General features: G+C 34.5%; 1 protein-coding gene across 18 annotated transcripts in view; it reads left to right on the forward strand.

The window, feature by feature from the left end:
• LOC147759294 (fasciclin-2-like) overlaps positions 1–15,040 on the forward strand; it is a 130,051-nt gene extending 115,011 nt beyond the window's left edge. For 5 of the 18 annotated variants that reach the window (XM_086998496.1, XM_086998494.1, XM_086998495.1 and 2 more), the window contains 3 exons: positions 1,671–1,771; positions 2,407–2,614; positions 13,290–15,040. In XM_086998496.1, the coding sequence (XP_086854622.1) occupies positions 1,671–1,771; positions 2,407–2,614; positions 13,290–13,447 (467 nt within the window). In that variant the 3' untranslated portion in view covers positions 13,448–15,040. Of the gene's footprint in view, positions 1–1,670; positions 1,772–2,406; positions 2,615–5,365; positions 12,220–12,458 lie in introns of all 18 variants that reach the window. The other 13 variants (XR_015331606.1, XR_015331603.1, XR_015331605.1 and 10 more) reach the window with 13 other exon arrangements.
• Positions 15,041–15,260: the final 220 nt, after the last annotated feature.

Below are 15,260 nucleotides of genomic sequence, written 5' to 3' on the forward strand. Positions count from 1 at the left end.
ATGTTAAAACAACATAATTTGCCCGCTGGGTAGTTACTTTTGAACTTGAATGGGATGTCATATGCTGCCAATCTAACTGTGACCTTGAAATTGACCTACTAATACTTTTCACATTGAACTGAACTTTGCAACGTACTTTCCGTCTTTTGTATCTCCAAAACTGGCATATTTACTATTGGCCTTGAATGGAAATTTATATACTGGCAATCTAACTGTGACCTTGAAATTGGAAATTGACCTACTTTTCACCATGGACTGAACTTTGCAATTTTTCTTTCAGTAATATCTCCAAAACTAGCAAGGATATGCCCATAGTTACTATTGAACTTGAATAGGAAGTCATATACTGGCAATATGTGATCTTGAAATTGACCTTTGACCTACTATTCACCATGAACTGAACTTTGCAAGGTTTCAGTCCCATATATCTCTCCAAAACTGGCAGAGATATGCCCACAGTTACTATTGAACTTGAATTAGAAGCCATATACTGACAATCTGTGGCCTTATAATTGACCTTAGACCTATACTATTCACCATGAACTGAACTTTGCAACTTTTCTTGGATATGTATCCATTATAACTCCGAAAACTGGCAGAGAAATGCCCATATTTACAGCACAGGTCTCAAACTACTGCGCATGCGCTGTTTGAAATAAACAAATGGTGAAACAAAGCCTGTCGGTGTTTACCGTCTGGTTGATTTGATTTAATTTGCTTTCTGGTGTTGTTTTGAGAAATTATATTAGAAATATTTTTTTGATTGTATGTTTTTAAAAGCAAATCCATCGGACTTTCCTGATTTACATTGCTTTTGCCGTCATTGTGAGGGGGATTCCCTTCGCATTTGTAGTGTTATATGTGGCCCCAGAGGGATTTTCCACCCCTCCCCCACTCTTGATTAATAAAATTCTTCATCTGGAGGATTGTAAATTATATTGCAAAATACATTGAAAATCGTAGGAAGGCTAACTGCAGATAATGCTGCGAGGATATTCTTAACAGTGGGGGAACTCGGTCAATATAAAATTTTTAACTTCGTTTTACGATTTTGGAGCTCCTTTTTCCAATTTTTGAAAGCGAGGCAATGGAACCAAACAATGCGATACAATTTGTAATCTCGTAAAAATTACTATTTTTAAATAAAGGTCATAGCATGGAGTACATTGAAATGCGACTTGTTTATTATTATGATCTTTAATAATAATTAATATAAAACAAACGATATAATACGTTCTTAACGTTAGCCTATTTATTAGCTTAATTGATTTTTTTTAGTATTTGGAGATTAAAAACACAAAAGTTGTCTGGTTTCATATCGAGGCACCCTGTTTCGTTCGTGTGCTCATATTTACTATTGAACTTGAATAAGAAGTCCTATACTGGCAATGTAACTGTGATCTTGATATTGACCTTTGGCCTACTTTTCGCCATGAACAGCACTTCACAAATTTGGATTTAAACTTTTACTTTTCTCCATGATTTCGTTTTAAATGGTAATTTTCAACAAAAATATTGTTTACTGCATTTTGTAGAGCTTGTCAAGCACAACACTGGAGGTGGTGTCCCTTCTTTTGCTTTTCCATACGAATGCACTTACTCCAGCTGGTGGTACAATACCCAGAGGCGGTATCACCCCTCTGATCCTCTGGTTCATTCATTAATTCTAGTGCCCCCCAAGCCAAAGAACACAGTAGGTTTTTTCAAGAAGGAAGTAAGGATGTTCTGCAGTACAACTGGAAGACACAACATTACTTACGAATGGTTCAAGGTTAGTATCCTTTGGAAGAGTGGGGGTTTTCTGCCACTTTGTTTTTTTTTTAAACTATATTATAGTAATCTCTGCTTTAAAAATTGTCCTTCTAAAAGAATAGCAAAGACAGTGATGATCATCAGTTTAAATCTACACTCTGAAAAAAAAATTCAGAGAAATTTAAGACTGGGTTCCCATACTTAGATTGATCCATCTGGATCGACCTAACTCCATGGGGGTTCATGCTTCATTGCTATCAGCTCAAGAGGCTCAAATGTCTGTCACGCCTGCCAAATCAGCGAGGGGTAAAGATAATCACCCCCTCAATAGTTTTACTAGGTGGACTTTTAAGCCGGTTAGTTTGATAGCAATTTATTGAGACTCCCCATGGAGATAGATCGATCCAAATATCTGTGGGAATGGTCCCGTACTTGGGGTAAAAGGTCACACATGAATGCTTACTTATTGGTGTATTGCACCAAATGTAATGAATCCTCTCAGGCAAATATTGTGAAATGAAGATTTTTTTGTACTGGAAGTGATTGAATTACTGAAAGCTAATTATCTATATAGAAATGGAGGTTATTGACAGTATAGAAAGAAAATGATGTGAGAAATCAACAATAAATTTCAACTTAATTCTTGTGCTGCAGGGGTCTTCCCGCAATTCTTCCGACTTCCATGACATCTCTCAGGATTCCCGTATAAGTGTGTCCAAAGAGTCTGGGGAGCTTGTGATCAGGAATCTCCAAAGGCAGGATGAAGGGTTCTACACCTGTGAGGCTGTGGTGGACCAAGGAGACCCGGCCAACCCTGATGATGACGTCTTTGAGCGTATGACAACTTTCCTCAAAATTGTCGGTAAGTGTATTCTTAATTTTTTTTAATACATTAGAGTAAAAATTGTGGAAAAAAAATTGTTATTTAAGCAGCAATAATGCCACAATTTAATAACGTCACAAGCATATAGTGTTGTGTAACAAAGTTTCATGTATGACTAACTTCGGCAGAGTGCTCCTCAACTTTCCGTGCACTGCAGGTTTTTGATTTTCAATGTAATCTAATTATGTACAGACACAGATGTGTCTGTACATGTAGCCATCACCTGAGTCTGTTGTTGCCGTCATCGCTGTCGTCGCCATCGTCGTGCACTTTTACCGATAACACGATAAGTGGAAAACTGTTTTACTTTTTGGCTTGAAACTTACAGAACTAATGAAAATTCATAATATGCAGGTCAAGTTCGAAAATCAGTATGATTGGGCCATTTTTAGGGAAGTTATGCTGTTTTTTCACTTTTTTCAGCATTTATGTAGCACCGATAACATGATAAGTGGAAAACCGTTTTACCTTTTGGCTTGAAACTTACAGAACTGATGAAAATTCATAATACGCAGGTCAAGTTCGAAAATCAGCATGATTGGGCTATTTATATGGAAGTTATGCAGTTTTTTTACTTTTTTCAGCATTTATGCAACACTGATAACAATATTTGAAAAACCATTTTACCTTTTGGCTGGAAACTTACAGAACTGATATATATTCATAATACACAGGTCAAGTTAGAAAATCAGCATAATAGGAACATTTTTATGGAAGTCAGCTGTTTTTTCACTTTTTTCAGCATATATGCAACCCTGATAACACGATAAGTGAAAAACCGCTTTACTTTTTGGCTTGAAACTTACAGAACTGATGAATATCTATAGTGGGCAAGTAAAGTTCGAAAATTGGCATGATCAGGGCATTTTTTTTAAAGTTTTGCTGTTTTTTTCACTTGTTTTCAGCATTTATGCAACACCTATAACACATTTTAAGGAAAATCGATTGGCCAATTGTCTTGAAATTCACAGTAGTGAACAGTGTTACTGAAATACAGATTAAGTTTTGAAAGTAAGCTTGATCAGTAAAGGTTTGGTGAAGTTATGCCTTTTTTGTATATGTATAAGTGTTTTTTCCTCAAATTTAATTCTCAAGCATAGTGGCAGTGAAAGGAAAACCATGTCACTTGCTCTTCTCACACTTACAGGAAAGAAACATAGGACTGAAATACAGCTTCAGTTGAAAAATTGTCTCATTAGTTAATTGTTTGGAAGTAATACAGGTTTTTTTTGTGAAAATTTTTATCTTTCACATGTTGCAATTTTCAATGTGGGACTTAGAGCTCCCTTGGGCATGAAGCCCAGTGGTAATCAAATTTTCTTAATGTCCATGTTTTTAATAGTAGATATTTAAGATTTGTTGGTAATTATTACAGTTAATCATTATGTAATGTTGCATCAAAATTGGCAAAAAACCTACTTTGTGCTCTGCCACCAATAATATTATGTAAAGTAAAGTGTTACTTTCTATTTTTTTAACTATTCTTACAAGAATGATTCTTAGGATTGACATACAGCTCATATTAGAAAACCAGCTCTATTGGATTGTCATTTTTATTAAATTTATGCATTTTTTTGTGAAATTTTCATTTTTCTCATTCTGGCACTTTCTAATTGTAAACTTGAACTTTGATGGGCCTGAAGCCATATGCTTTTACTTTCATCAGTGTTACCTGTTGTGCATAATTAAAATTTGATGTTGACTGTGCAGTTAAACATAATGTATTATTGCATCAGAATTGGCAGTCTCCTGTATTTGTGCATTATTGTTTTCTGCTTTTCTTAAGGTGTGACTTATGGGCCTGAAGAGCTTTGATAGACAAATTTGTGTGGTCAGTCTGTAAATTCCCCTTGGGTATTCATTGGGCTAATTTCAGTGCTATAAACTCATTTGCCTAATTAAGGGGCCATTAAATGAAATTTCATAAAGCACACTTGTTGATATTTCCCTGTAAACTCCTAAAGGTTAAGCTCTCTGCTAGATAACATAGTGTCCATAATAAGGAAGCAGTGAATAGCAGTGGAATTATATTTTTGTTGTTTTCTTTTTAATTTTTTCTCCAACACTGGCATTTTTAAGATGTGATTTTTATTTAACTCCCATCCACCTGAGGCTCTGAACATTTTCAGTATTTCCACATAAGCAGTTGTATTGGTATTTATGTCTTTAAACATGCTGTAATAATATTTTATGCACTGTCATCATTTTTCATATATTGGGACTTTCATCATGTGAATTTTAACTCTCATGGTCCTGAAACTGTAATCTTATTGAAGGGGTGGATTGAGACCATCTTCTGGGTCTCCTGGAAGACAGTCAGATTTTAAAGTTTATATTAATGGGTATCTGTTGGAAGACCATCAAAATGGAGGATAGATCAACAAAGATACTTTGGTATACTGTCAGAAAATGTCTCTGGATCTGCTCCTGTTATTGACCAGTTACCTCTTGTGCATGATTGAAAATCAGTGTTGACTGACTGTGCTATTATAAGTATTTATTATTGCATCAAAATTGACAAAATGACTTATTTTGCATCTTTTTTTTTCTGTTTTTTGTCTGTACATTTGACAGCTTTGCTGCCTTGTTTTTATATTGTTATTAGTTTGATCTCTGTATCTGCTATTCAAATAATGTCTTTTGCAACATGAGATTATAACTTTGCTGGTTCACATGTATATTTTATCTAGCTTTCAATTTTGCTCTTTTCCTCCAACTCACCACTGACAGGCTAACATCATTGTTTCAAAACAACGTTGGTATGATCCTCTACAGTTGGAGTTGGCAGTTTTGCTCCAGGGACGTCTTCGTTTTCACTCATCTTTGCACTGCTTCATACAAAATTTCTGCTTGCTACTGGATCAAGGGGAAAATGTGTGTAGTAATGCAAGACCTGTGGCATGTAACATGCACAAATTTATTCTTAGGCATGTTAACAGTCTCAGTATAGAATTAATTGTAACACCTGCGCTGGCAGTAAACATGGTTTTAGTCCCGACCTGTCTCATCAGCTGGCTCAGCTAGCTCCACTGCCATGTCACCATTACCACTTCTCCTAGTTCCTAGACTATAAGAGCCTGCATACCCATCTCTTGGATTTTGGTCACATATAATCTCTCGATCCACATAAAATTTGGGCTGGGGTCTAGGTGTGGCACTCATTGCAATGCACCCTTGCCCAAAATTTACAAAATTAAATGCTAATTATATACCAAACTGAATGAATTACGCGAAAAATTTATATAGATGGCTGACTGAAAAACAGAGATTCAAGTGTGCCCTAGGATTTGACCTTTGACCTTTATTTCAAGGTCAAACAGGCCAAAATTTTTCTAAAAATGGGAATTTTTCGCAAAAAAATGTTATATCTGCCGTAAATGCTAGAGACCTCTTGTTTTTTGCATCTTGTAGAGCATGTCAAGCCCAACACTGAAGGTGGTGTCCATTTTTTTGTTTTCCATACAGTTTACGAGCTGTGCTATATCAAAAAGTACAATGTGGTTGTGAAATACAGTAATGTGCCATAAATTTCAAATGTCAGGAAAAGATAACAGGCTTAGTGAGGGACAGACAACTGATCACAAATTACATTATTTCATGAAATTTGAACATCTAGAATTTCTCAGCACCTCCCATTTCATGAATTTTGACCAAAACAATCTTTTTATGTATAGACACAGATGTGTCTGTACATATTGCCATCACCTGCGTCTGTTGTCGCCGTCGCCGATGCCGATGCCGTCGCCGTGCACTTTCCTTGTAAACACGATAAGTGGAGGACAGTTTTACTTTTTGGCTTTATATTTACAGAGCTGATGAATATTCATAAAACGCAGGTTGAGTTCGAAAATCAGCATAATCTGGGCATTATTTTAGAAGTTATGCTGTTTTTTCACATTACCTTAGATTCAACTCTTAGGCATGTTAACAGTCTCATTATTGAACTAATAAGATACGTAAAAGTGTTTGGTTGACATTTCCTGCATCTTTACAACATTATTAGTTGATTATGTAAAAATGATGGTAAGCTTGTTATCGTGTATTGTGTAATAAAGTTTCAAAAATGGAAATAAACTCATATCATTGTAGTTTGTCAGATTCAATCATTTACTACGGTAATGTGCCAAGCATTTCGATGGGCCCAGTCAATCCGACCAAAAAAATTATATTATTAAATTAATTTTTCTGGGCTCAAACATTTAGTCCATATGTCAAAATCATGCCACAGAATTTTTTTCTTGTTTCGATTGTTCGACCACATCGTCGGCAAGCCAGTCATATAGATGCTGCATGCCAGGCCCTTTGTCAATTGTTGTCCTTTCAATAGCTCTTGTCAATGAGAAAGAAACTATTAATTGAAGATCCAATCTGGAAGCATGACGTACCTGTCATTTCCTTTGTCCCCGATGACAAAATAGTGTTATAGACTTACAATTTGTGCTAATTAAGCAGACTTGCCCTCACTGACTGATTCATCACGCCCGAAACTGGGGAAGGGGGGGTTAAAAAAGGTCTTTTCTGGATGAAACCAAATATCGACAGTGGGTAGAATATGTCGTAAACACCTTCATATAGACCATATATAGCGTTTGCTAGCAATAAAAAGTTTGGGAAGAATAAGCAATTTATTTTCAAGTTTGATTGAAATATATATGCAGATGGGGAAACGTTCTTGAAGTCAACACCGCAAGATCTTACATTTACTACAATCGACCGAAAGATCAGCGGGATCGACCGCCCAGACTTCTTGGCGCCAAATACCACGCGCTGTCAAAATCTGACGAACACGTGTAGCTGTTCACCTACATGGATAACTGATTTGTCAACAATAAAAATGACGTCTTCCATAACTCCATGAGAGCTTCATAGAGAGTTCCACTGGATATTTACGTTACCTGTTTATTACGTCACTTTTTATTTCCCCAGTTGCATGAAATGTTGATGATATTTAGCGTAATCCACGAAGAACTCCATTCCTGTGATCCCCCTCCCCCAAAATGGGACTGTCTTCATTGACATGTGGTTTGCGCTATGCTAGACCAGACCAGATAAGACCAGTCTCATTTCTGCATGTGCTCAATGATTCTTGCGTCAAATTATAAATGCGCTTGTTTTGTGAAAATTATGGCAATTAAATGCTTATTTTACGTTTGGGTTGTATCAGTGGGGTTTTCAATATGCACCGTGGTTTGTGCACAGCAAGAGTATATAAGTAAGAAAATCGGAAGAGTGCCAGCAAGATGGGCCTACTGTATGTCTATCGGCACAGGTACTAAGTAGGGTCCGTATTTTGCCTTTTCTCAATATGTTTTAATATGACATGCTTTTTAAATAAAATACTTATAAGTAATTTGAAGTTACACTGAATTCCATTTGAGTACCAGTTGGTATTCTTTGATACGGGTGATTGAGTTTTCTACGGAAGTACGTCTACGCAGGGAATTATATCGGATCCCTGGTCTACGCCTCGATGCTGAGCAAGCCTTGCGGGTTGAAAACAACTGAACTCAGACTGGTAAAAAATTTCAATTCGGTTGATTTCAGTTGGCATATTAAAATTCAAATAGGGCATACGGATTTCAAATATAAGTGACCGGCCTTTGTTTACAACACCTGTCTCTGGGGAAATACTCGTCCCACTCGTGAAGCGCATCATGAAAATGATCGTAGGTGAGGGAAATATATAATTAGAAATTATAATTGTCGTCTTTTTTAATGTTAAGTAATGTTAGCACATATTGTACACAGCAAAATAAGATTTTAAAAGGAGGATAAAACAAGCCTGAAACACATGTTAGGCGAAAATTGCGGCTTATCTTGCGTAACACTTCCGGTAAAATGCAATACTTCCAGAAAGATGGACGTTTTGGCAGATGCCCCTAACAATCCGACGATATCAAAGGTTTCCATTTGCTGTATTTTAATCAATTCGACCAAACTGACATTTCCATGAAATTAATTAATTAATCTTGGTCGAATTGTTTGGCATATTACCGTATGTTCAGAATCTCAGAATGGAGGAAATTGGACATTTAACACTGCTGTATTGATATTTTTCCCATCTCTTCAATTTTCTTAGTTGATTGTATAAAAATGGCAGTAACCTGTTAATTTTGTTTTATGTTAAAAAATTGTTAAAAATGGGAAAAAAAATTCAGAACAGTGCTGTCTTGTTTACATTTTGGCATTTTCAAGGTATGACTTTGAAGTTACATGGGCCTGAAGACCTTTGTTAGTCACATTTTCTGAATATCCATGATACTAATATTTTATTATTAAAATTGATGGTCATTATGCTGTTTAACATTATGTAATATTGCATCAAAATTTGAAAAAAACCTATTTTGGGCACTGCTCCCATGATGACCATTTAAGAAAAACCATGTCACTTACTAATAATAATAATAATAATAATAATAATAATAATAATAAGATTCTTATATGGCGCCTTACATTCTATCTCAAGGCGCCTTACAATAATGGCTAATATACTAAAATCATTAAAATGACTACAATATTTTAATCATAAACTCTCATTGGAAACCATTTAAAATTTACACTACTAAAAATCAATCTTATTTAAAAAAAAAAAAAACATATATATATTAAAATAAAATCTAAGAGATATAGACAGAATTAAAAAAAGTGGGTCTTTAAAAGAGATTTAAAATTGTCAAAGTCTTCTGTTTTCCTAATAAAATTTGGTAGACCATTCCACACATTTGGGGCGTAGATTATAAAAGCACGATCTCCATAACTTTTTAGGCACCCCTTCTCTAAAAAGCACTTACTGTTCTCAAACAGTACAGTAAATATGTACAGATGTGTCTCTACATATTGCCATCACCTGCATCTGTCGTTGCCGTCACTGTAGCTGTCGCCGGCGCCGTGCACTTTCATTGTAAACACGATAAGTGAAAGGCAGTTTTCCTTTTTGGCTGTATATTTACAGAGCTGATGAATATTCATAAAACGCAGGTCAAGTTCGAAAATCAGCATGATGGGGCCATTATTGTAGAAGTTATACTGTTTTTTCACTTTTCAGCATATATGCAACACTGTAAACACATTTCAAGGAAAACCGATAGGCCTGTTGTTATGCAACTCACAGGAGTAATTGATCTTACTATAACGCAGGTCAAATTCGAAAATCGGCATGATCGGGCCACTATTTTAGTAGTTATGCTTTTTTTTTTTCACTTTTCAGCATATATCCAACACTGTAAACACAAAATAAGAAAAACAGATACACCAATTGTCATTAAACTCACAAGAGTGGTCATTCCTGCTAAAACGCAGGTTGAGTTCAAAAATCGGCATAATCGGGGCCATTATTTTGAAGAAATGCTGTTTTTTCACATTTCCTCAGATTCAATTCTTAGGCATGTTAACAGTCTCATTATTTAATTAATAAGATATGTAAAAGTGTTTGTTTGGCATTTCCTGCATCTTTACAACATTATTAGTTGATTATGTAAAAATGATGGTAAGCTTGTTATCGTGTATTGTGTAATAAAGTTTCAAAAATATAAATAAACTCATATCATTGCAGTTTGTCAGATTCAATCATTCACTATGTTCAGAATCTCAGAATGGAAGAAATTGGACATTTAACACTGCTCTATTGATATTTTTCCCATCTCATCAATTTTCTTAGTTGATCATATAAAAACGGCAGTAAACTGTTAATTTTGTTTTATGTTAAAAATTGTTAAAAATGGGAAAAAAAAATATTTCAGAACAGTGCTGTCTTGTTTGCATTTTGACATTTTCAAGTTGTGGCTTTAAAGTTCCATGGGCCTGAAGACCTTTGTTAGTCTCATTTTCTGAATATCCATTATACTAATATTTTATTATCAAAATTGATGGTCATTATGCTGTTAAACATTATGTAATATTGCATCAAAATTTGAAAAAAAAACTATTTTGGGCACTGATCCCATGATGACCATTTAAGAAAAACCATGTCACTTACTGTTCTCAAACTTACAGGAAAGAAACATGGGACTAAAATACAGCTTCAGTAGGCAATGCAATCTGTTTGGTAATTCTTATTGCCAGTTAAACAGTTTTTTTGTGAAAATTTAATTTTTCACTTATTGGCATTTTCAAGGTGTGACTTTGAAGTTCCACGGGCTTGAAGACCCATGCTAGTCACATTTTTTGAAAATCCATGATACGTATATTTTATTATTAAAAATTGACGGTCATTATGCTGTTGACCATTACGTAATTTGGCATCAGAATAGAAGAAAACACAATTTTGGGTGCTGCTGCCATGATGACCATTATGGGAAAACCATGTTACTTATGATTGCCAAACTTTCAAAATAGAAATATAGGACTAAAATGCAGCCTGAGTTGGAAAAGCAGTCTAATTGGCTTCTTTTTCTGGAAGTTATACATTTTCAAAGTGTGAACTTTTTACACATATTACTTACATTGGTATTACCTGTTGAGCATAATTAAAATTTGATGTTGAATTTGCAGTTTAATATAATGTACTTTTGCATCAGAATTGACAGTAGCCTATTTTGTGCAAAGTTATTTCCTGTTTTTTGTCTGTACATTTGACAGCTTTGCTGCCTTGTTGTTATTTCAATTAATTTCTTCCATACAAAATTTATGACACATTATCATAACACAAAAAATTAACAAAGCTACACCCATTTTAGTTCCTAATATCTCCAAAACTGGCCCATAGTAACCATTGAACTTATTCCCGTAGTTAGTATTGAATTTGAATAGGAAGTCCTATACTGGCAATCTTACTGTTATCTTGAAATTGACCTTTGACCTACTTTTCATCATAAACTGAACTTTGCAACTTTTTTATCTGTTATATCTCCAAAACTAGCAGAGATATGCCCATAGTTGCAACTTTTTTTATCTGTTATATCTCCAAAACTAGCAGAGATATGCCCATAGTTACAATTGAACTTGAATAGGAAGTCATTTACTGATAATTTAACTGTGACCTTAAAATTCACCTTAGACCTACTATTCACCATGAACTGAACTTTGCAACTTTTTTATCTGTTATATCTCCAAAACTAGCAGAGATATGCCCATAGTTACAATTGAACTTGAATAGGAAATGATATACTGGCAATTTGTGATCTTGAAATTGGCCTTTGACCTACTTTTTCGCCATGAACTGCACTTCATATATTTGGATTTAAAGGGATAATAACTCTTCGTATGAGATCTATATTTCACAATAAAAACATTGTGAACAACTCATAGAAATATAATAGATTCTGTTGTACCACAAAAACGGCAGTTATAGCTATTATTCTGATACCTGAGTATGTCTTGAGACCACGTAACTTACATTGATGGCTATACTCTATTATAATCTCTTTAAATGGGAATTTTCAACAAAATATTTAGAACTTTTGTTTACTTCATTTTGTAGATCTTGTCAAGCACAATACTGGAGGTGGTTTCCCTTTTATTTATTTATTATTTTTTTGCTTTTCCATACAAATGCGCTTACTCCAGCTGGTGGTACAATACCTGGAGGCGGTGTCACCTCTCTGATCCTCTAGTTATTTTTTGCTTTTTGTCTGTCCATTTGACAGGTTTGTCGCCTTGTTTATTTCTTTAAAGTTAATGCTTGTAGAGATACCTTTGATTTTTTTTGTGTTTTTTAAAAATCTGTTTGAATATATTTTGTCAAATGATTGTATTGCAAAAATAAGTGTTGTTTCCTGAAAAGGGACTGTGTATGCCATTTTTTTGGCAAGAAAATAATTTTTTAAACAATCATATTTAAGTTGGCTTTGGTATTTTTTTCAATTTATTTTGGTTGGTCAAAAAGAATTGAAGCAACCCAGTATTGGCAACATTGATTCACAGCAGCATGCAGTGATATTGTGACTTCTTAACTGTAAATAGAATGTTTTTTGATTGTTGCATAAGTTATCACATATAGTCTATAAAGTGCCCCTTGATATTGTTTCAAACCATTTCCATTTTTGCAAGTGTAAGTTCTGCATGTAGATTTCACTAAAAGAAGAATAAATTAATAATATTGATGGATATTAACCACACTAAATGTACAACATATTTGTAAGTCATCAGTAAAAAACAATTCTTTGTCCTTTTGGAACAATTTATACCTTTTAACGGAAAGGAAGGCCTAATTTGGCCTTGGCATTTTTGAGGGGCTTGACTTGGTTTTGTACGTACCAGTAATCACTTGTGCTCTTCTATCTTCCCTTTGATAGTAACAGCCAAGTAGTCATCATGACCGTTCCTATTGGCGGGCCAACTCACCACATTGATAGGAAACAAGAGTTCCAATTTAAATGTTGAAATCAAGGCATATTGGCAAGTTGACAGATACAGAAGTAATTACTTTCATTTGGGAAACTGGAGTTCATAACACTCCCACTATTTTACACTTGCAAAAATGGAATAGCATGCTCATTTCTAAATGTATTTTCCGGTCAGACCTTATGGACTATTATGTCAATAATAATTCATTTTGTATATTATATATAAAATATAAATACTAAAGTTTGCACAGTTTCATATGTTTGTTTCTTGAACATACTGTGATATTGTAAATAATTGAATATTTTGTTTTTGATTCTCTAAATGAAGCTAAAAGAAAATTGTCAAACTTGTGATGTTTGTTTCTTTGCAGATGAGAAAAAGAAAGATGGTGGTCTGACTGCTGGACACATTGTGGGAATAGTAATAACAGCCTTTGTTGTCTTTGTTGGACTCATTGCTTCTATTATAATTATAATTGTTATTGTTGCCATATGTAAGAAAATTATGGCCAGAGTTGGTCAAAGGTGAAGTTGGACATTTAATGGTTGTAAATATTTTTGTACATTTTGTATTATCTGTTGGTATGCATGGATGAAAAAAATGCTCTAGGTAAAGGTTATGATGAAAATGCTGGTTAAAATCAACAAACTTTATTTACTTTATTATGTAATACTCTGTGTTGAAATTTGACAAGGTTAAATATTATTTTTTCCAATGCTATAAGAAGCTACTACAGTATAAGCTCTTTAGTGAGTTCTTTGTGTTATTTCTGTAAGGCATTTTGCCACAAAGGTGTAACAATTGGCACAGTCCATAGGATACTCCAGTAGTAGTTGTGTAGCTAATGTTTTCTTAAAAGAATTAAGAGCGACTAGCCTCTATGTTACATATGTGTTAAAATACTATGTAAGTGGTGTTAAGACTCGCTTACGTATACATTTAGAACTTACCTAGCCTGATGTGATATTGAGCTGAAGTGACGAAACCAGTGCATACGTAGCCTCCGCTGGGTGTGAGTGGATGCAGTAGTTGAGATCGTACATTTAAATGGGAAGATGAATGTTACATAGATGACTCATTTTGTATGTTTCAGTGACATCACATATGCTCCATAACACTGGACCTGCGGCCATGTTGGAGAGAAAGAACGGTGGGGAATAGTAGCATTAATATAGGTGAACCAAATATAATAAAATAAACGTCATATAATTATGGAGTACAGCAAAGGGAAAAACATATATACATATATGGAGAAGCTTCAGTTGATCAACGGGATCAACCCATATGAACTCAAGCCAGTCTTAAGACATGAAATTGCTACCAAATGTGACTTATTCCAACATCGGGTGCATACATCTATATTCCAAGTGACTTTTGTTCCAAGGGACTCCAAAGATCCGCTATTTGGAATTGAGCATGCGCTGCACATACTGCTATCAAGAATTTGTTCTGTATACCTGATATACTAACATACACATTGCAAAATATCAAATTTAATTGAGGTTAAAACCCCTCTCTGCACATGCAAGTAATAACACTGATTTTAAGCACAGCAATTCTGTTTTGGAACAGCAGACCCTCAGCCTAAAAAAACAATTTGAATATCGGGTCCTCTAACCTTTGGATTATCGAACTCTCGGAACAGCGGTCCATTTTTTAACTTGGCTCCTACAATCTTTGGAATATCGGACCCTTGGAACAAGAAACCCTTGAAATATAAGGCGTACCCCCCGGCATTGTGGAGTGTTTAGTTATCTTGTACTTCTATTTTTTTTCATTGGGAAACAACATATTTATAGTTTGAGAGAGTTTAATGTGCAAACATAAGGTCAACCTTTCATAGAAGCAACAATTTTTCATAAAGGATAGATTGAAGGAGCTGATCATCAGGATCGGACTTCATTGACTCAAGGAAGAATGTATTGAGGATTATCGATTGACACGAAATATTGCTGCCAGATATGACTTATCCTTACATCGTGAAACTGTCAGAAATTATCTCAGCATTCTTGTACTTCATTTTTGTTCATTAGGAAGAAGCAAGGCATTTTTCACAATTGTTACTTTTGCATTTATTTTATCCAATGTAAAATAATAATAATAATAATAATAATAATACAATTCATGAATTAGTCCTCATTTCTGCATTCATTTGCTTTAACATAAAGGAAATTTGCACATTTTGTATGTATAAAAGTAAACATCAAATGCAAAACATTGTTCACACACTGTTTCACAATTCAATGAAAGATTATCAGGGCCCTTTCTTTTTGGTTGATAACACTGATGTGAAAAATATTTACATATTTTCAATGATGCAGTGCAACATGTACATGGATTA

Source organism: Lingula anatina, unplaced genomic scaffold (genome assembly GCF_051362555.1).
Source record: "Lingula anatina isolate TDL-2025a unplaced genomic scaffold, LinAna3.0 unanchor82, whole genome shotgun sequence".
Classification (NCBI taxonomy): domain Eukaryota; kingdom Metazoa; phylum Brachiopoda; class Lingulata; order Lingulida; family Lingulidae; genus Lingula; species Lingula anatina.